The sequence below is a fragment of the Paramormyrops kingsleyae genome, chromosome 7 (assembly GCF_048594095.1).
Source record: "Paramormyrops kingsleyae isolate MSU_618 chromosome 7, PKINGS_0.4, whole genome shotgun sequence".
NCBI classification, from domain to species: Eukaryota; Metazoa; Chordata; class Actinopteri; order Osteoglossiformes; family Mormyridae; genus Paramormyrops; species Paramormyrops kingsleyae.
The window spans coordinates 22,679,679-22,700,574 of record NC_132803.1 but is presented as its reverse complement, the minus strand read 5'-3'; the positions used below and the strand labels follow the sequence as shown (position 1 = coordinate 22,700,574).

The following is a 20,896-nucleotide window of genomic DNA, read 5'->3' as shown; positions in this document are numbered from 1 at the left end:
GCACCTTGGTCCTGAAGGCCTGCGGAGTAAGGAGGCTTAAGACCCGCTCCTTCAGTGGCTGGCAGCCTCGTTATCAAAAGGCAGGGAAAACGATGAATTATTCCCCTAACTCTTAATTACAAGCCAGATCTTGGGGGCTCAGATTTAATGAAAATCTGCAAAGGATCAAAAGTGAAGAGGAGCACAATCACTGAAGGAAAACCGGTCAGATGATGTCTGCTCTAACACAATTTTACTGTTTTAAGCAGAAAGCAGCCATTTCTCTTTACCAACCCGGGAAATGGATTATTGTTGTTTGTCATTTTTATTCAGCATTCTGATCTGAACTGAATTCCCATTTTCACACAATTTTTTTACTCATACAGTGAGTGATGCAGCTGCTGCATTCTCTGAATGGTACACCTACGAGGAATCCTGGGTCCCGGGTTCAGCACTACGCCACGTCCGCCTAAAGCACATCTTTGCTCTCCAGCTCTGAAGATGCTCCTTTGCACTGACCTCGTCAGACGATCCGTTCTCCACGCGGAATCGCCCGGCTCGCTGTATAGCTCCATCTGCATCACTGGAGATGAGCTGCAGGGAGGAAACAGAGGATCGTCAGGCATGTGGAGTGGCAGCCGAAAGTGGGGAAGATCGAGTCGCTCACGTGGAGTCATCACAAGATGTCGTCATGTGATGTCGTCAACGCACCTAGTCTGCTCGAAGATTCGAACCCAGTCTAGTCAATGTTCATACATGAGTAAATCAGATTATATAAAACAAAAAAAACTAAATAAAAAACAGAAAAACATAAGCATCTTTAATGATTGTTCACCCAAAGGTGGGTAGCAGTTGTCTGTGTGTGTAGATTTTGTTTGTGTGGTCAGCAGATTTTTGCAGTGGCAACTGGCATTCAGCTGGAGGGCGAAATACATGGAGACCCACTGGACACCAAAACCCTGGGACTACGAGGTGTCAACTCTACTGTATACGAAAAGACCTATGTCATGTATGACATTAGAACATGCTCTTAAAGTTCTCTATCAGTCACCTTACCATAAAACCAGATTATTCTTTTACAAAGACAAATGGCTTCAATAAAAACCATGTTCACAGAAATATACAGGTAGGGTCAACAAAGCTACTTTCCGGCTTGTCAAACACATCTGGCAGTGAAACGTGGTCATTTAAAATAGCAATGTAAAAAAAAATCCATATACACTATATTATTAATGCATTCAGTCGACAAATAAATACACCCCTGCTTAGAACTAGCCCTCTGTATTCATGCAAAGCAAAATACATGAACGGGAAATTCAGATATATTTCCCTTCTTAATTTACTTTCTTATTTCACACTATTGTTGCCTTTCAGTTTCAGCTTTTTCTGACGATGACTCTCGAGCAACAATAGCAGAGCAGCTAGGACGTTTCTTTATAAATGAGAAGATTGAGCTTCCCTTTGAAGTGGCTTCGCTCAGCAATAAGCATAAGAGTCATCTGCCTGTAACACGATGTAATCTCTTTTCAATGGTGCGCATTCACTGCAGAAACATGACATCCCACCTTCAGATGAACGCAGCGCACGTTGCTAGGCAACAAAGCAGAGAATTCTCCCCCTTCCCCTATTCTCAGCACTTCCCCTTTCCTTAGCCAAATGTCACCAAATGTGCCACTTACATATAATATCCTTTATATAGACAGCGTAGTGCAGCGTACAGCTACGGCTATAGTTTGGATGAGGGGGACAGTGGGTGCTGGGAATTACGTCAGCAGATGAGAAGACGGCTGAAAACAGGCAAAAGAGGGAAAGGGACAGAGGAGTGCTGGGATTGGATGCCAGTAAGGACGGGGAAGTGCTGCCAACTGCACTTGCATGCTACAAGGATACATCTCTATGGCACAGCCCGATATGCGGGAGAGAGGTGTAACTTACGAACGGCCAGTTGTGAGGCACATATCATATCACAATGCTCTCCTTTATCCCCAATCACAAAGGCTGCAAGAGGTTTCTGCAAGAAATCTATGGGTCCTAAAACAGCTGAAGAAGGCACAGGATGCAAGCTAAACTGTGGCTAAAGCTGGCGAAAAAGTATGACAACTTGCATCCATTGTCAAAAATATGCACGCATGTGAATAAAAGCTGCGGGGGCCGGGGGACGCCCAGGTTGGGTGTGTGCCTCATCAATCACATTATTGATACTGATCCCTTCATAAGCTGTACATTTTTTTTAAAGTAATTCGTTATGCGAAACGTAAGATAATAATAATTATAATTTTTTTAGTCAGGTGAATATTTAGCTTCAAATTTTATTTTTAGCTCTTAAAAAATTACCGAGGTCCGGACCTTGGTGATCTCATAGCTGGCTACGGCCCTAGCTGTGGTGGAAATAATTGTTCATATGAGAATGCAGCGACAAACCAGTCCTAAAACAAACAGTGACATTTGCAAGGCAGCCCTGTGCTGGCTGTTTTGTTGTAACAGCTCTCCTCCCCTGGTAATTTATGACCCTCCGCTGTCTTGCAGACATCCGACAGTCATATTTCACCTCCAATTAACATCCTGTCAGCTAGTGGCGGCGACCAGGGAGAGGTCTGGCTTTAGAAGAAAAAAGGTTAAACACCAAACATTCAACAATTTCTTCATCTGTTGCTGAAGCATTAATGAGTCACAAGAGGTTAAAGGGAGCAATCTGAAGATTCAGCTTTGTGGAACAACAACCTTCACTGCTGTCGACTGCAGAGGTTTGAGGAGGTAATTCACTGCTGTCCATTACATAGCTTTGAGGAGGTAATTCACTGTTGTACACTGCAGAGGTTTGAGGAGGTAATTCACTGCTGTCTATTACATAGCTTTGAGGAGGTAATTCACTGCTGTCCACTACAGAGGTTTGAGGAGAGAATTCACTACTCTCCATTACAGAGGTTTCAGGAGGTAATTCACTACTGTCCACTACAGAGGTTTGAGGAGGTAATTCACTGCTGTCAATTGCAGAGGTTTGAGGAGGTAATTCACTACTGTCTACTACAGAGGTTTGAGGAGGGAATTCACTACTGTCCACTACAGAGGTTTGAGGAGAGAATTCACTACTGTCCACTACAGAGGTTTGAGGAGGTAATTCACTGCTGTCCACTACAGAGGTTTGAGAAGGTAATTCACTGCTGTCCACTACAGAGGTTTGAGAAGGTAATTCACTGCTGTCCACTACAGAGGTTTGAGGAGGTAATTCACTGCTGTCCATTACATAGCTTTGAGGAGGTAATTCACTGCTGTCCACTACAGAGGTTTGAGGAGGGAATTCACTACTGTCCACTACAGAGGTTTGAGGAGGTAATTCACTACTGTCCATTACATAGCTTTGAGGAGGTAATTCACTGCTGTCCATTACAGAGGTTTGAGGAGGGAATTCACTACTGTCCACTACAGAGGTTTGAGGAGAGAATTCACTATTGTCCACTACAGAGGTTTGAGGAGGCAATTCACTGCTGTCCACTGCAAAGGTTTGAGGAGGTAATTCACTGCTGTCCACTACAGAGGTTTGAGGAGGTAATTCACTAATGTCCACTACAGTGGTTTGAGGAGGCAATTCACTGCTGTCCATTACATAGCTTTGAGGAGGTAATTCACTGCTGTCCACTACAGAGGTTTGAGGAGGGAATGCACTGCTGTCCACTACAGAGGTTTGAGGAGGTAATTCACTGCTGTCCACTACAGAGGTTTGAGGAGGTAATTCACTAATGTCCACTACAGTGGTTTGAGGAGGCAATTCACTAATGTCCATTACATAGCTTTGAGGAGGTAATTCACTACTGTCCACTACAGAGGTTTGAGGAGGGAATTCACTGTTGTCCACTGCAGAGGTTTGAGGAGGGAATTCACTGCTGTCCACTGCAGAGGTTTGAGGAGGTAATTCACTGCTGTCCACTGCAGAGGTTTGAGGAGGTAATTCACTGCTGTCCACTACAGAGGTTTGAGGAGGTACTGTAATTCACTGCTGTCCATTACATAGCTTTGAGGAGGGAATTCACTGCTTTTAAGGCTACTGGGGTTGGCGCACTGAAATGCTTAAAAATTTTCCTCACTAAGTAATTGATTTTTCTAACATGATACAATCATCACACTATCACGTTTTCTTTGCTAAAAAGAAATTTCATTTCAAATTTCAAAAGTTGCCAGATTTACCCAAAATTCCTGTTTACATGCTAAGAACCCTATGTGATTGCACAGCACCCAAACCCCACTGAATTTGTCTCCTCCGGTGTCAATGTCACCAAAGAGGCCACCCCAAGCGCCGCACGAAACCACACAGGGACATGACCCACTGAGCAGGACTGACAGCAGCTTGACTCAAGAAATCCTGCCCGTAAATACATGCATACCAATCCCTCCCCTTCTGTAACAGCCTAGCTGTCCTGCAGTCCCAGCCTTGTATTGTATGATATTCAATTTTCTACAGCGACACGATTCATAACTTTCAGTCCACGTGCAGCCTGCATTAGGCCTGCAGTCACACACATAGAAGAATGAAGATTATCTATTTATTTGTTTCTGGATATAGATGATATGAAATCAAAAGCGTGTGGGAGGACTTTTCTGCCAGAATCACAAGGATCACCCACATACCTGACCTAGTTGAAATTTCCATTTCATAATATTATCCTACTTCATTCATACTATTATTGTAGATAATACTAAATTGTTTACATAAGTACATATTTAGCATATCAATAAAAACTTGATACAATAAAATGGTATGTTGTTAATTTTAATAATCTTTATTTAAGTTAATGTTTTAGTCAAATAAACATGCAGAATTACTAGTATGCATATTTTTATATGTAGTAAATACTTAACTGAAAGCTGCATCTAATGGTGATGATGTTTGGAAAAACAATGTACAACATAATGACCACAGACAAATTCGTAATCTGATGAAGAATTCTGTTCATAGTTCATCAGCCAGTTAGTTGAGCTCAAAGGTTAGTTAGTTCACTATTCAATAAACAAAGTAAAAAAGAATGCATAAAAATTGCTAGAATGTTCAATGGTCTATGCTTCTCGGAACTGAACAATATAGAACACAAAATATCTATTTCTCAGAAGAATTAAGCCGTTTAACATTTAATTATATTGTGGTTTTCTATAACAAAAAGTACTCATTTCATTAACATAATCTATCATTATCTGGCATCTGAAGTTGGACTGGAAGCTGTCTGGGTTCATCACTGAACAATGTTTAAACTGAAATGACGAATGGATGCAAACGACGTAACGCTGCGGATTCTAATGGCATGATAATAAGGCAGCCTGAGGTAGGCCTGAGCCGTAAGGTCGTCCGTAGTGATGTCTGCCGAAAGAGCTTCCCAGACATCCTTGGGGAGAGAGGTAACTGGATTTTTTCTGCTCAGTAAATGACCCCCAAGGACCAGTGTGTAGTTCATCACTTTTCTAAACTAGATCTTGAAACTCATTTTAGTAATCAATGAGCAATAAAATAAAACTTGGTTGGCACGAGATTCAAGATATTAACACTGTAGCAGAGGTATAAAAACTCTTTAAACTGCTTTAAAGTACTTCAGAATAAAAGAGGATAATTTTGGTGGAAAAATGTGACTTCACAAGTCAGTCCTCAAACTATATGACATACATAAAACAATGCACATCACCAATCTAAAAGCCTTAACGGTGAAGGATAGCACGTCCTGATTTTGCAGAGTTCAGAGTGCCCCTGGATCAACAAGAGACGGGTTTGTGTTTCACTTCTTCAAACAATCACAGTTTTCACCATATGACATCACTGCATTAATTAAAATTGGTGTTTTGTGTTAAGTGGCAAGGTGCACAGATTTCTAAAGTACAATAATAACAATAACAAGGCTTGAACCAGCAACCTTGCGATCACAGAGACAGAGGTTTAGCCTGCTGAGACACACAGTGCCCCTAAACCTCAGGGCTGGAAGCTGAAAATAAGAAAAAATGGACTGATGTGGTGAAGTCATATGATGAAGACTGTGATTGGTTTAAGAAATAAAATGCAAGCCCCTCCCTTATTGTCCCATGAACACATCAAACTCTACAAAATTAGGATATACCTGAAGGATTTAGACCTGCCTTGTTGAACAGGGGGCCATGAACGTTGTAGCCACGCGCTGAATCGGCATTGTAACCGCTCACAAAACTGAGCTTATTGCCCAGGATTGGCAGTTATGGCAGATTTTTTATTTTATTTAATTATTATTATTTTTTATCTGAAAGCCTGGCCTGCATGAAATTAATCAGTTCAAGGTATTCTCAGGTTGCATCACCATACCTGTATACATTGCAAAATGATGCAGTTCGGTTTCAGACAGCTAACCACTCGGGGTATATCCGAAAAGCTGTGAGCTGACAGTGTGGATTCTGACAAGCCAAATGCCCTAGCTGTGGGATAGATGTGTCCATAGCAAAATGACCCTTACAGGTACAGAACAAAGAGGTATCGGCACCGAATGATCATGACCAGCACAGTGACACATGAAACACTATAGTTACTGTCTCAGAATGTCTTTCTGAAATCATCTGTATAAAACATTAAGACAGAATGTTGCCTAACAGAGCAGGAGATGGACTGTGCTGGTATACGACTTGATGTCACGAATTCCCACAGGACGATCACAAAGGTGACAGGCTGCATCTCACCTCCGAGTGGAGGAGGACTCATTCATTTTATTTATTCATTTCTTCTTCTTTTTTTTTTTTCACGAAACATACAAGGTCTGTCTGTGCCAGTGGGTGTGTGTCCGTGGGTGAGTTTATAAAGGTTTGAGACAAGCTGTTGATCACACTGCCCAGGCATGAAGGTTGAGGATTTCCAGATCTACAGGCTGCCACTACAGTTTGGCTCAAGACCTGCTTAGGTGGCGATTTACACAAGGAGGACAGGGGTGTCACGGAGGGCATATACATAATAGGTAAAAACTATCAAAAATTCCGTCAACCCTTCACCATTGTGGGGTGAAGGTGCAGCCCCCTCACAGAAAATGTTTTGGTCTCTTTGGCCAGCAAAGTGAGCATGCGAGTGGAGTGAAGCAAAGTAAAAAGATAAGAGAAACGCCAGATACAAAGATCACTGCGAGATCACTGCGAGTTCACTGCGAGAAATCACATCAGAGGCTGCCGTTAAACATGCTTGGCATCCTCCAAACCAGCACTGTACATATATTTTATGCATTTATGAGTTACTAAACTTTTTGTGTCTCATCTGCTGGCTTTTGTGTGTCATCTACGGCTTTCTCAAAACTACCAAAAAATTCACATTTAATTTCTTATGCCAACCCCAGTATATATAAAAACCTTGATGGGGAAAGTTGTGATGCAGAACGGTCGACTGTACATCTGGTGGGAAAAATGATGCTTCAGTGCTCACACTTGGTGGGACTTCCAGGGCACCCAGTAAGGTGAGCTACAGGAAATGGAATCAGACGGTGACAGTGGAACCACAATCTCACCCACTGTGGGGGGGTGAAGCAGCGTTCCAATCTTACTGCTGCTTGCCAGTGTAATCTCCACAAAAATGCTGCGGTCAAATTGAGTATTTCTTTAATTCAAGGTGAAATATTTTAAATCTTCAAATGCCGACAGTATAAAACAGACAGCTAATTAAACTGTGAAGCAAATCAGTGGGATAAGCCCTTGCATTTGAACTGCACTGCTGATCTGCAGTTGGATCAAAACAATTCTGTTTAACCTGAAGCCCAGCCATATGTGAGAAGTTGCTTCACCTCTCAGCAGGGACAAAATGCACTCGATGTAAAATTTTTGTAAGTACTCAGCAATACTAAGATGCAATAAAAGGATTGGAATGCAGTGCCCTGAGGTCCCTGTGTGCTCGCGTTCCCCGTGTCTGATGAGACATGCCGCTTACTCTGCCCCATCCTCATACAGCAATGTCAACTCTCAAACACCACAGTAATGGACCGGAGACATATTTAGCATACAAACAGCAATGAGGCAACTCATTATTTGGTCCAGGCTGCCCATATGTGTGTGTCTCCGCTAACCTTGGCTATGCGTGTGAGTCTGTGTGCTTGTTCATACCTGTGCATGGTCGTAATCATGATTAATCAAATTAAAAAGCTTGCTCTTGTATACATTCATCAAAAACCACTTATCTATTGGAGGGTTTTGGTGGTGGTTTTGAGTCCGTCCCAGGAAGCACAGGGTTTGAGGAAGGGCATATCCTAGATGGGATACCAGATGCACTTATATCCAGTTATATATTTATTTTGCTGCTTTTGCACATCCCGGCAGGTCCAACCACTAACCACCTTTGAAATATCACACCTATTACAAGATATTTGGCCAACAAATCTGCAAGCCCATCCTACAATGACCAGCAGCAGGCAGCCAGACCACCTGCAGGTCAGACATGGTAACCCATCTGACACTAAGCAGGTTTGGGCCTACCCAGTACGTGGATGGGAGATTAACTAGGTAAGCTGGGATGCCAGTGTGGTGTGGCTGCCAGCTTAGCCCCTCCAGTGGTCAGTGTGGACCGCAGTGCAGAGATGGGGACACTGTGCTGTAGAAATGGTGCCGTCCTTTGGATTAGATGCAAAACTGAGGTCCTGACATAAAAGATCTCTGGGCATCCTTGGAAAGTGCAGGGGTGGTCATGGGTGTAAATTATGGGGGGAGGGGAGGTTGAAACCCCCCCAATAATCAAAACCAGCCAATACAATGGCTGCCATCACCTCATCCAGGTGGGGGCTACACAGTGGTGGTGGTTGAAGCGGCCCCCCATTGGTTCTGCAAGGCACTTTGGGTGTCTTGAAAAGCACTGTATAAATGTAACATTCGTTCGTTCATACAATCAATCAGATACTGCTGCCGTGCAGGCTGAATATGCAACAATTCTCATCTGATTCCTCCATAACATACATTAACAAAACAGACCATCTATTAAGGGCATGGATTTAAAGCAGGGGGAGGGAACCCTGATCCGGGATTGCCGGTATCCAGCAGGTTTTCCATCCTACCGGGTCTCTGATGAACCACAGCTGTTCTCAGGCAAATAGTAACTCAGGTAGGACAGAAAACCTTCTGGATACCGGCACTCCAGGACTGGAGTTGCTTACCACTGATTTAAAGAGCAGTGCACTTTCACCATTCATGCATCTTTAGGCTTCACTCCAGTTCCTAACAGCAAACACTCTTAAGGTACCAGGGATGTCCATCGTATGGGGACAGTACAGCGACCAGAGCTCTCTGCTTTCACAAAGAGACAATAAACTGCTGGTGATAAATGGGGAGGGGGGGGCAGAAAAGGGAAAAAAGAAAAAAATAATTTCCTTGGCTTCTGCGTGTCCCTCAGGATCTGCCCCTCGTCCTTTACCCATATAAACACTGCTGATAAGACTAGTAGCAGTAATTACTCTGTCTTCAAGGGTGCCTGTATTACCTGCTGGAGGGGCACACGGGAAACAGGTTGGGTGGTGTGTGTGTGTATGTGTGTGTGTGGGGGGGGGGGGGGGGGGGCTGCCGTGGTACTTCAGTAGAACATGGCCTGATTCCATGACAGGGTGACTGATGCACCGGGACTAATTGTTGCACCGAGTACTCAGAGACAAACCGTAAGTTATATGCAAAGCCCACTTTTAACTTTCCTGTTCTCTTCACATTAATTTACTACAGCACACATGTATGTATGTATGTATATAATTGGTATGTATGTACACACCAATTATAATTTTGTGGCTCTTGCATTTCTCCCTTTAAGTCAGCCGAGAGTAACTGCCTTCAATGTAATACCTCAGACTATCAGTATGCAGGATTCTTGAAGGTCCTTCCCAAATATATCTGGGCCCCCTGGCAGCATGATGTCATCTTTATCTGCTACTCAGCATGATGTCATCTTTAGCTGCTACTCAGCATGATGTCATGTGACCAGCTGAATCTGTCAGAGACTGACTATGACAAGCAGGAGGATAATTAGCTGCATCAAAGCTTTTCAGCTGAAATATATGAAGCATCTTTATTTCATCCCCGGAATTTCTCTTCCCCATTAGCAAGAGCATTTTTTCAGCTCACACCTGAGGGACATGCAAATGCAGCCATAAATATCGATAACGAGGGCAAATGTAATGTAGAGTGAACTTATTTGGTCAGTTGCTAATTAGCACCATGCTTAGAACACCGAATTGCAATTACTTTGACTTCTTTGTATTGTCTTACACAGTAAATGCAATCGGTATTAAGTGAATTTATGCAACAGTAGCTACTCATCAAACCACAGCGAACTGGAAATTTAGTCAGACATAGAGGATAATAAATTTACCAGAGATCCTACCCAGGCACTTTCAATTAATTAATCAAATCCATACTTGTTAAAAAATCATACATCAGCATGAATATTCATTTGGACAAATACTGTTCAGGCAAACTCCTGTTAATTTAAATATCTAGTGGAAGAAACAATATCTTTAGGAATTACCCAGAGACTTATTTTTGTATTATACTAGGGCAAGAAAGAATAAGCACTCTTAAGTGTGGGACAAGAAGAACATTTGACATATTATTTTGCAGAACTCCTACGTTTGATTGTGCATGTACTCTGTACTTAATTCTCTACTCTATACTCAAACATTCTGCAGTAAACATTTCTGCAAGGACCTCTCTAATTCTTCAGTGTAAAGTCTGCATATCAGTCATGCGCAATCTGATCCCGTAAGTGAGCAGATAGTCTTAGCACTGTCACACTGAATCCAAAGACTGAACATACACAGCACATACACATCATGTCAATCTGTACATTGTCTGCTAAGCTAAAGAATGCTGCCACACAAGATATCACTGCCTGAACTGCAGACAGTGAAGCTCTTAAATGTAACATTTTGGAGCAAAGAAGGTAGTAGAATATTGCTGAAACACAAATGGGCCTTCTGGTTAGAAGATGACCAATAATTTCCCCAAGGGCCTTAGCATAAGAAAAAAATGACCTTACATGGCAAAAGAATAAATCAATATTATTGCATTTGCAAATAGATAACTGATGTCATCAGGGAGGTAAACAGGAGAAAGGCCCTGCTTATGCAGAGACACGCGTCTCGGGGTGCAGCTGGCAGAAACGACAGCAGCTCTGGTCATTACTGCTTTGTTACATTTCACACATAGAGAAGCTGCAACAATCAGACATTATTTGTAGCCCAGAAGGTGCCTGGAAGCTCTGGTTATTTTTACGGTCAGCACTCTTTGTGAGCCAGAGTGGAACCTGAAAATACCACAGCAGCCTGAAGCTTCTTCACACTCGAACCTCTACATTTGTTTACCTCCAGAATATACAGCATGGCAGATTATGTAATCCACTGAGTCTTAATTACACTATCCATTAATTTTTCCATTAACAATATCGACCATAATTAAACATTATTTCAACCATTGATTTACAAATCAAATTTTAATCTTGTGTTTAAATAGTTTTGCAAGTAGTTTAGCTAGATGTGGATATAATTAGACAAAAAAGGAAACAAAATCAGCCACAAACTGTCAGAAATGACCCCAGGATGCCAGAGGTGTTTCACCTTGTACACGTCTGCAGGGAGATGAAAGGCTTTTACTTGGGGTTGTGGTGCTACATTTAACAAAGGTGACAGTGCAGTACCAGCTACTGTATAATGAACAATGCCTGCGCCAGAGCTACAGAACAGCAAAACTATTACCCAACACAGTGAAATGTATTCAGTGGAACATTTAGCTATAGGACAATAAAGAAGACTGAACAAATGTCAACAAAACTATTACCCAACACAGTAAAATGTATTCAGTGGAACATTTAGCTATAGGACAATAAAGAAGACTGAACAAATGTCAACAAAACATTTTCTTTCACTTAGACCACAGACAAATGTTGTCCACTGAATCTATTTTGCTTATACCTACAGTAAGTAGTTAAAAATTTTGACCATGCAAACTGGGAGTGGTTTTGCAAAATTCAGATTGGACTGGGAGGGATGCTTTGGACATATCAATTGTTGACTTAGATTACTTGGTTTGCATAGGTTCTAATGTTGGATTGTGTTTTTTGTTCTGAGCATGTACACATTTATTACCCCAAAAATAGCTTTAAAAACTCCTTTTGACTACTGGAAACTTCCACATAGAACTGTATATCTGCCAAAAAAAGTACCTGGTGTTCAGAAGAAATATAAAAGTCTGCAGCTTCCCTCAACTTATGAAATTAAATGATGATTTATTTGCCATTTACGCAAGTACGAGTACAGGCAGCCTGGAATCCTTTAGATTTTGCTCATTCCATCTTCTCTCTTTTGAGGCACACACATCCATACACAGCTGAGTATCCATACAAATCCATATACACACATCCATATACAATTGAGTATCCATACACATCCATATACAGGGCTAGACATAAGGATTTAGGAGGGCACAGCCACTTTGGCCTTGGCTATTCATATTTTTTCTAGGGCACAAGGCCATTAAGCCTGGGCACAAGGCCAAAATTACTGTAATTACCAAGTTTAGGCAACCTACGCAATACGACCTTCGATTTGAGACAGAATATATATATATATATATATAGTTTTATTTCAAAAAACAAAATCCAACAATAAAGGAGCCGTCAATATTTTTGTATTTGTTTGCTCAGAACACCCGTATTCTTTTAGTGTACATAATTGACTTGACGTTCGTTTTTTGCACACTGCACGCTACCAGTCCTATATCCTCCCAGCAGAGCTTGGTACTTCTCTGAGTCAAATCTGCTCTGCCTCGGCAAATGTTTTTTTACAACACCATCTGACACTTACCTGAACAAAGTAGATAATTTGCAACATTTTGCGGCAGTAGCCGCGAGTTCAGCTTGCTTTCTTTTACGTTCTCGATCTTTGCGAGGCATGGTGACAGCATAAGCAGCAGACGACAACTACACGATGATTACCGAAGAGGACACCTATCTGTTATTCTGAAACCGTCGGATGGCTTTTCCAATCAAAAACGTAACCCCCGATGATGCACCATTGTCATTGCTGTGGCTCCATAGTAGACTGGACGATACATACCGTACCAGCCAATCATGCGACGAACACATGATCGTATTAGTCCAGAATTCATTGCGGTTCATTCAGTAGTTGGGAATTACGAGATGTGCGGGTTGACCTCGTTTCTCGTATCGAAGGTTGGGTTCGGGTTCAGTACAGATGCATCGATTGTTGACGAGGTAAAGTGGACCGTGTCGTGCGCAAGTCTTTTGTGTAATGAACGTTACTTTCGGTAAAAAGGGGGCATACGGCCAGACAAACATTAAAGGCAGGCCAATCTTGGCCGTAAGGTACATCAATTTTGAGGAGGCGTGCGGCCAATTTTGAAAGGCACGACGGCCATTGGCCGCGGCTTATGTCTAGCCCTGCATATACACACATCCATATACAGCTGAGTATCCATACACATCCATATACACACATCCACATACAGCTGAGTATCCATACACATCCATATACACACGTCCATATACAGCTGAGTATCCATACACATCCATATACACACATCCATATACACCTGAGTATCCATACACATCCATATACACACATCCATATACACCTGAGTATCCATACACATCCATATACACACATCCATATACAATTGAGTATCCATACACATCCATATACACACATCCATATACAGCTGAGTATCCATACACATCCATATACACACATCCATATGCAGCTGAGTATCCATACACATCCATATACACACATCCATATACAGCTGAGTATCCATACACATCCATATACACACATCCATATACAGCTGAGTATCCATACACATCCATATACACACATCCATATACAGCTGAGTATCCATACACATCCATATACAGCTAAATATCCATACACATCCATATACACACATCCATATACAGCTGAGTATCCATACACATCCATATACACACATCCATATACAGCTGAGTATCCACACACATCCATATACACACATCCATATACAGCTGAGTATCCATACACATCCATATACACACATCCATATACAGCTGAGTATCCATACACATCCATATACACACATCCATATACAGCTGAGTATCCATACACATCCATATACACACATCCATATACAACTGAGTATGCATACTCAAATAGCATGTCAAAGAAGCAGAAAAGGTGAATTTTACTTAGGGGATCATTTCTGATAGCCCATCAGGCAGAGTGTTAGATAAATTTTGGTAGCCCAGTGGAAAACTCAATTGTCCCGAAATGTTGGGAAAGCGTTTTGAGAGCCCTAGCCAGGTTTTTCCAGCACGACATAAAGACTAAAATCTAATTACTGAACTATACAAGTTATTGAACCTTAACAGAAGTTGACTGTGACCCTATACTGGATAAGTGGTTGTGAAGGATAGATGATGCTGATGATTATCATGCCTATGCATAGTGTCAGAAAATGAACTGGCTCTCTGTAAGGCAAGCCAATTATCCATGTGTCCATCTTCATGCTGCTTGTCGTGGTGAGGGTCTTGGGGGCAACACTAAAGAACAGAAACTCTGTTTCAAGATTCTTCTGCATCTCCAAAGTCCTCACCCTGTCACAGCAACTCTGTGCTTGTAGTCACGACCTTGATCTTTCAGTCATTACCCACAGGTGATGACCGCAGGTTAGGACAGGGATGTAGACTGACTGGTAAACCACAAGCTTCCCCTATGCCTCTAGTCTCGCTTTACCACCATGGACTTGCCCAGTGATGGCAAAACTGCAGGCACCAGTCAGCCACTCTGATACTCTCTTACCATGACTCATGGAAAAGACTCCCAAGGTATTTAACCTCCTTGGCTAAGGGCAGGATCTCCCCATACCTGAAAGGACCAACTCCAACTGAAACTATGATTAATAACATAAAAACAAATGAAGGGCAAGGTAGAGCAACAAGTAACATAATTATAAAATGTATTATATTATATTATAAAACAATATTTTCAACATTAATTGCATTAAAAGGATGTTCAGGTAATAATGTTATTAAATGTTATTAATAATTAATCATAATGTTCCCTCTGATAGACTAGCATACCGTCCAGTGTGTCCCCTGCCCTGTTCCCTCTGATAGTCTAGCATCCCGTCCAGTGTGTCCCCTGCCCTGTTCTCTCTGATAGACTAGCATCCCATCCAGTGTGTCCCCTGCCCTGTTCCCTCTGATAGACTAGCATCCCGTCCAGTGTGTTCCCTCTGATAGACTAGCATCCCGTCCAGTGTGTCCCCTGCCCTGTTCCCTCTGATAGACTAGCATCCCGTCCAGTGTGTCCCCTGCCCTGTTCCCTCTGATAGACTAGCATCCCGTCCAGTGTGTCCCCTGCCCTGTTCCCTCTGATAGTCTAGCATCCCGTCCAGTGTGTCCCCTGCCCTGTTCCCTCTGATAGTCTAGCATCCCGTCCAGTGTGTCCCCTGCCCTGTTCCCTCTGATAGACTAGCATCCTATCCAGTGTGTCCCCTGCCCTGTTCCCTCTGATAGTCTAGCATCCCGTCCAGTGTGTCCCCTGCCCTGTTCCCTCTGATAGTCTAGCATCCCGTCCAGTGTGTCCCCTGCCCTGTTCCCTCTGATAGTCTAGCATCCCGTCCAGTGTGTCCCCTGCCCTGTTCCCTCTGATAGTCTAGCATCCCGTCCAGTGTGTCCCCTGCCCTGTTCCCTCTGATAGTCTAGCATCCCGTCCAGTGTGTCCCCTGCCCTGTTCCCTCTGATAGTCTAGCATCCCATCCAGTGTGTCTCCTGCCCTGTTCCCTCTGATAGACTAGCATCCCGTCCAGTGTGTCCCCTGCCCTGTTCCCTCTGATAGTCTAGCATCCCGTCCAGTGTGTCCCCTGCCCTGTTCCCTCTGATAGTCTAGCATCCCGTCCAGTGTGTCCCCTGCCCTGTTCCCTCTGATAGACTAGCATCCCGTCCAGTGTGTCCCCTGCCCTGTTCCCTCTGATAGACTAGCATCCCGTCCAGTGTGTCCCCTGCCCTGTTCCCTCTGATAGACTAGCATCCCGTCCAGTGTGTCCCCTGCCCTGTTCCCTCTGATAGTCTAGCATCCCGTCCAGTGTGTCCCCTGCCCTGTTCCCTCTGATAGTCTAGCATCCCGTCCAGTGTGTCCCCTGCCCTGTTCCCTCTGATAGTCTAGCATCCCGTCCAGTGTGTCCCCTGCCCTGTTCCCTCTGATAGACTAGCATCCCGTCCAGTGTGTCCCCTGCCCTGTTCCCTCTGATAGACTAGCATCCCGTCCAGTGTGTCCCCTGCCCTGTTCCCTCTGATAGACTAGCATCCCGTCCAGTGTGTCCCCTGCCCTGTTCCCTCTGATAGACTAGCATCCTATCCAGTGTGTCCCCTGCCCTGTTCCCTCTGATAGTCTAGCATCCCGTCCAGTGTGTCCCCTGCCCTGTTCCCTCTGATAGTCTAGCATCCCGTCCAGTGTGTCCCCTGCCCTGTTCCCTCTGATAGTCTAGCATCCCGTCCAGTGTGTCCCCTGCCCTGTTCCCTCTGATAGTCTAGCATCCCGTCCAGTGTGTCCCCTGCCCTGTTCCCTCTGATAGTCTAGCATCCCGTCCAGTGTGTCCCCTGCCCTGTTCCCTCTGATAGTCTAGCATCCCATCCAGTGTGTCTCCTGCCCTGTTCCCTCTGATAGACTAGCATCCCGTCCAGTGTGTCCCCTGCCCTGTTCCCTCTGATAGTCTAGCATCCCGTCCAGTGTGTCCCCTGCCCTGTTCCCTCTGATAGTCTAGCATCCCGTCCAGTGTGTCCCCTGCCCTGTTCCCTCTGATAGACTAGCATCCCGTCCAGTGTGTCCCCTGCCCTGTTCCCTCTGATAGACTAGCATCCCGTCCAGTGTGTCCCCTGCCCTGTTCCCTCTGATAGACTAGCATCCCGTCCAGTGTGTCCCCTGCCCTGTTCCCTCTGATAGTCTAGCATCCCGTCCAGTGTGTCCCCTGCCCTGTTCCCTCTGATAGTCTAGCATCCCGTCCAGTGTGTCCCCTGCCCTGTTCCCTCTGATAGTCTAGCATCCCGTCCAGTGTGTCCCCTGCCCTGTTCCCTCTGATAGACTAGCATCCCGTCCAGTGTGTCCCCTGCCCTGTTCCCTCTGATAGACTAGCATCCCGTCCAGTGTGTCCCCTGCCCTGTTCCCTCTGATAGACTAGCATCCCGTCCAGTGTGTCCCCTGCCCTGTTCCCTCTGATAGTCTAGCATCCCGTCCAGTGTGTCCCCTGCCCTGTTCCCTCTGATAGTCTAGCATCCCGTCCAGTGTGTCCCCTGCCCTGTTCCCTCTGATAGACTAGCATCCCGTCCAGTGTGTCCCCTGCCCTGTTCCCTCTGATAGACTAGCATCCCGTCCAGTGTGTCCCCTGCCCTGTTCCCTCTGATAGACTAGCATCCCGTCCAGTGTGTCCCCTGCCCTGTTCCCTCTGATAGACTAGCATCCCGTCCAGTGTGTCCCCTGCCCTGTTCCCTCTGATAGACTAGCATCCCGTCCAGTGTGTCCCCTGCCCTGTTCCCTCTGATAGACTAGCATCCCGTCCAGTGTGTCCCCTGGCCTGTTCCCTCTGATAGACTAGCATCCCGTCCAGTGTGTCCCCTGCCCTGTTCCCTCTGATAGACTAGCATCCCGTCCAGTGTGTCCCCTGCCCTGTTCCCTCTGATAGACTAGCATCCCGTCCAGTGTGTCCCCTGCCCTGTTCCCTCTGATAGACTAGCATCCCGTCCAGTGTGTCCCCTGCCCTGTTCCCTCTGATAGACTAGCATCCCATCCAGTGTGTTCCCTCTGATAGACTAGCATCCCATCCAGTGTGTCCCCTGCCCTGTTCCCTCTGATAGACTAGCATCCCGTCCAGTGTGTTCCCTCTGATAGACTAGCATCCCATCCAGTGTGTCCCCTGCCCTGTTCCCTCTGATAGACTAGCATCCCGTCCAGTGTGTCCCCTGCCCTGTTCCCTCTGATAGACTAGCATCCCGTCCAGTGTGTTCCCTCTGATAGACTAGCATCCCATCCAGTGTGTCCCCTGCCCTGTTCCCTCTGATAGACTAGCATCCCGTCCAGTGTGTCCCCTGCCCTGTTCCCTCTGATAGACTAGCATCCCGTCCAGTGTGTCCCCTGCCCTGTTCCCTCTGATAGACTAGCATCCCGTCCAGTGTGTTCCCTCTGATAGACTAGCATCCCATCCAGTGTGTCCCCTGCCCTGTTCCCTCTGATAGACTAGCATCCCGTCCAGTGTGTCCCCTGCCCTGTTCCCTCTGATAGACTAGCATCCCGTCCAGTGTGTCCCCTGCCCTGTTCCCTCTGATAGACTAGCATCCCGTCCAGTGTGTCCCCTGCCCTGTGCCCTGTGATGCACATATCTAGTTGGCAATGGATGCATGAATGTTCATACAGAGAAATATGATTTCAAAAACAATTCCAGTTTATATTGGCATTCAACAACAAAACAAAAGACTGTTATAAGTCCTGAAATATGACACTGGGGGGGTAGTTTGACACTTTGGATATTATGGGAATGAAATGGGAAGAAGAAGAGGAGTCAGTGGACACTTCATTATGCAGACCTACTTAGTACAGAGTAGGATGCACTTTTTCCTCCACAACTTCTTTGATGGACAAACTGTACATTGAGAGAAGCCATTCTGCTCACTGCCATTGTACTGAGCTGTTATCTTTGCCCTGGTGGCCTTGCTGTTAGCTTTAACAAGTCTGGCCATTCTCCTCTGACCTCTCTCGTTAATAAGCCAGAGAAACGCCATTGAGTGGATGTTTTTCATTTATGGCGCCATTCTGTGTAAACTGTAGACACTGCAGTGCATCATAATCCCAGGAAGGTGGCTGATATGATGGAAGCACCATGTCTGGCAGCAGTATAACAGTAACAGTAGTGTCTCTCAGGATCGCTTTAGTTTGGTTCGTTTCTAAGTTATTTGTAGAGGGATGATATCATGTCATACCACAATTGACATAAATACAGTAATTGTTTTTAAAATATTTCGTGCCTTATGGCTGTTTTTTCCAAGACAGGTTCTGGACCCTGCGACTTTGTATAAGATAAGCGGTAAAAGAAAATGAATGAATGAATGAATGAATGAATGAATGAGGTTGTCGCTCACCAGCTGCTGCCACACCATGTAGCCACACCATTTTAACAGTTACAAAACCGCAAACGTCTTGTCCTTATGACAGGAATAAGCAATGAAAGCCTTCCTCTGCATGATCCTGTTCTCATGTTTGTACCTTTACACACTTCTCTCACTCTCTGAGGTATTCTCCACTGCTTGCCATGCTGAGCTTTAAGTACATATCACTATACTTTCATTATCAGATTATAACAATGACCTTTACCTTGAACCCACCTCTAAGCCCGTAGATCTTCACAGGATACTGAGAGGAAAACCAGCCTTGGTATGCAAACATGCAGACATGTGTTTGTTGACTTGGACAATGCCTGGACCAGACAATGGGAAAGCAGCAAATGAAGTTGCGGAAGGTCCTGGCCAATGGCAGAGAAGTGGCAAAGATATATGCATAACCCACTGGCCAATCAGGGGCCTCAAACCAAACCCAGACCTTTAAAACAAGTCTTTTATATGTTGTGGGGCAGAGTCCAGGACTGAATGCACAAGCAGTTTCCTAATTTCAGCAGACAAGCATAATACCTTCTATTACTGTATATTGTATAATTTCTATGACTAAGTATTCTCTCTTATTACTATGTTCAACTATGTTCTATCCCCATGCTCAACAATTTATGTTGGTTCGACTTAGAATATTTTTTTTGACAGCAATGCACATTCAGTAGTCACTAAACTTTGAACTGTGATCTGTTCCCAGGCTATCGATACGCTGTACGATACTTTCTACTGGTGCTGGGCGATGGTAGCATCCATTTATCCATGCTTTCAGTCTGGCGATCGAGGGCGTAAACATCTTATACAGTGTTTAACAACATCTTGTATGTTGTTTTTCTGTGCTTGACCAAATATTTACTAATTCAGTGACAGCAGATACTTATTTGCTTATTTATTTATCTTATATTCATATTCAATTTACAATATTTTCCACTTATGATGTGTTCATCTGAAGGTGACCCCATTGTAAGTCGAGAAGCGTTCGTACAGGTAACCTGAGGCTACTGTGTTACTAAAGTAAAGGCATATCTAGTCAACATATCTAGTCAGCATTCAGCCCCATTGCCTCTAGCTTTCCAATTAGCTTGCAGGCCCTCTAGCAGGCCCTCTAGCAGCAAGGCTACCACTGCCGGGAGACACTGCTATTTGTACGGCTGATATGCTCCTTTAATGAGAATCTTCCCTTCCGCTGTGGCACAAGGCACCCCAGCCCCTCCTCGAGCCATGAAATTTACCTTTGGACAAAAGCCACAAAGAGCGGGAGAAAGTGCATGTGCGAAAAGAGCGAGGGAGAAAACACAGGGTGAACATCCCCGGCAAGGCAGCCTTTCTGGAACGGAAAGGGCAACGCTGCCGATGATGATGCTGATGGGGTCGCAGTCGCGATGGTAATAACGCAGGCTTGAATCAGAACCATCATCTCAATATGTCTGAACCACTACTGAAACTCAGTTATACCCTATTATACCCTATATTTCTATGTGAAAGATACATGATTTGGCCAATCTAGTTCCACCAGTTAAGAATTTCTGCGTAGCTTCCTTTCAGTTCTACCAAATAGTTTCGATTGTTCAGGCCGGAACAGTAAGAGGATGGACAATAATGATGGGACTGTGATACAGATAAAGCTGCAATAGTGCAGAAACATTTTTCCAAACTGACTCAGACTTCCAGCATGTTTTTGACAAGAAGCTGGTGGAAAGTGCATTTAAGACACCAGTGAGCTTCCTTTACTGTCAGACTGCTGCCATTCAGATCACACAATGCAAAAAGCGA

General features: G+C 44.4%; 1 protein-coding gene across 4 annotated transcripts in view; it reads right to left on the bottom strand.

Annotated features, from left to right (window-relative positions):
* The window catches only part of garnl3 (GTPase activating Rap/RanGAP domain like 3), a 113,407-nt gene that overhangs the window by 55,101 nt on the left and 37,410 nt on the right, over window positions 1-20,896 (bottom strand). For all 4 annotated transcript variants that reach the window (XM_072714515.1, XM_072714518.1, XM_072714516.1 and 1 more), the window contains exon 3: window positions 499-573. In XM_072714515.1, the coding sequence (XP_072570616.1) occupies window positions 499-573 (75 nt within the window). The remainder of the gene's footprint in view (window positions 1-498; window positions 574-20,896) is intronic.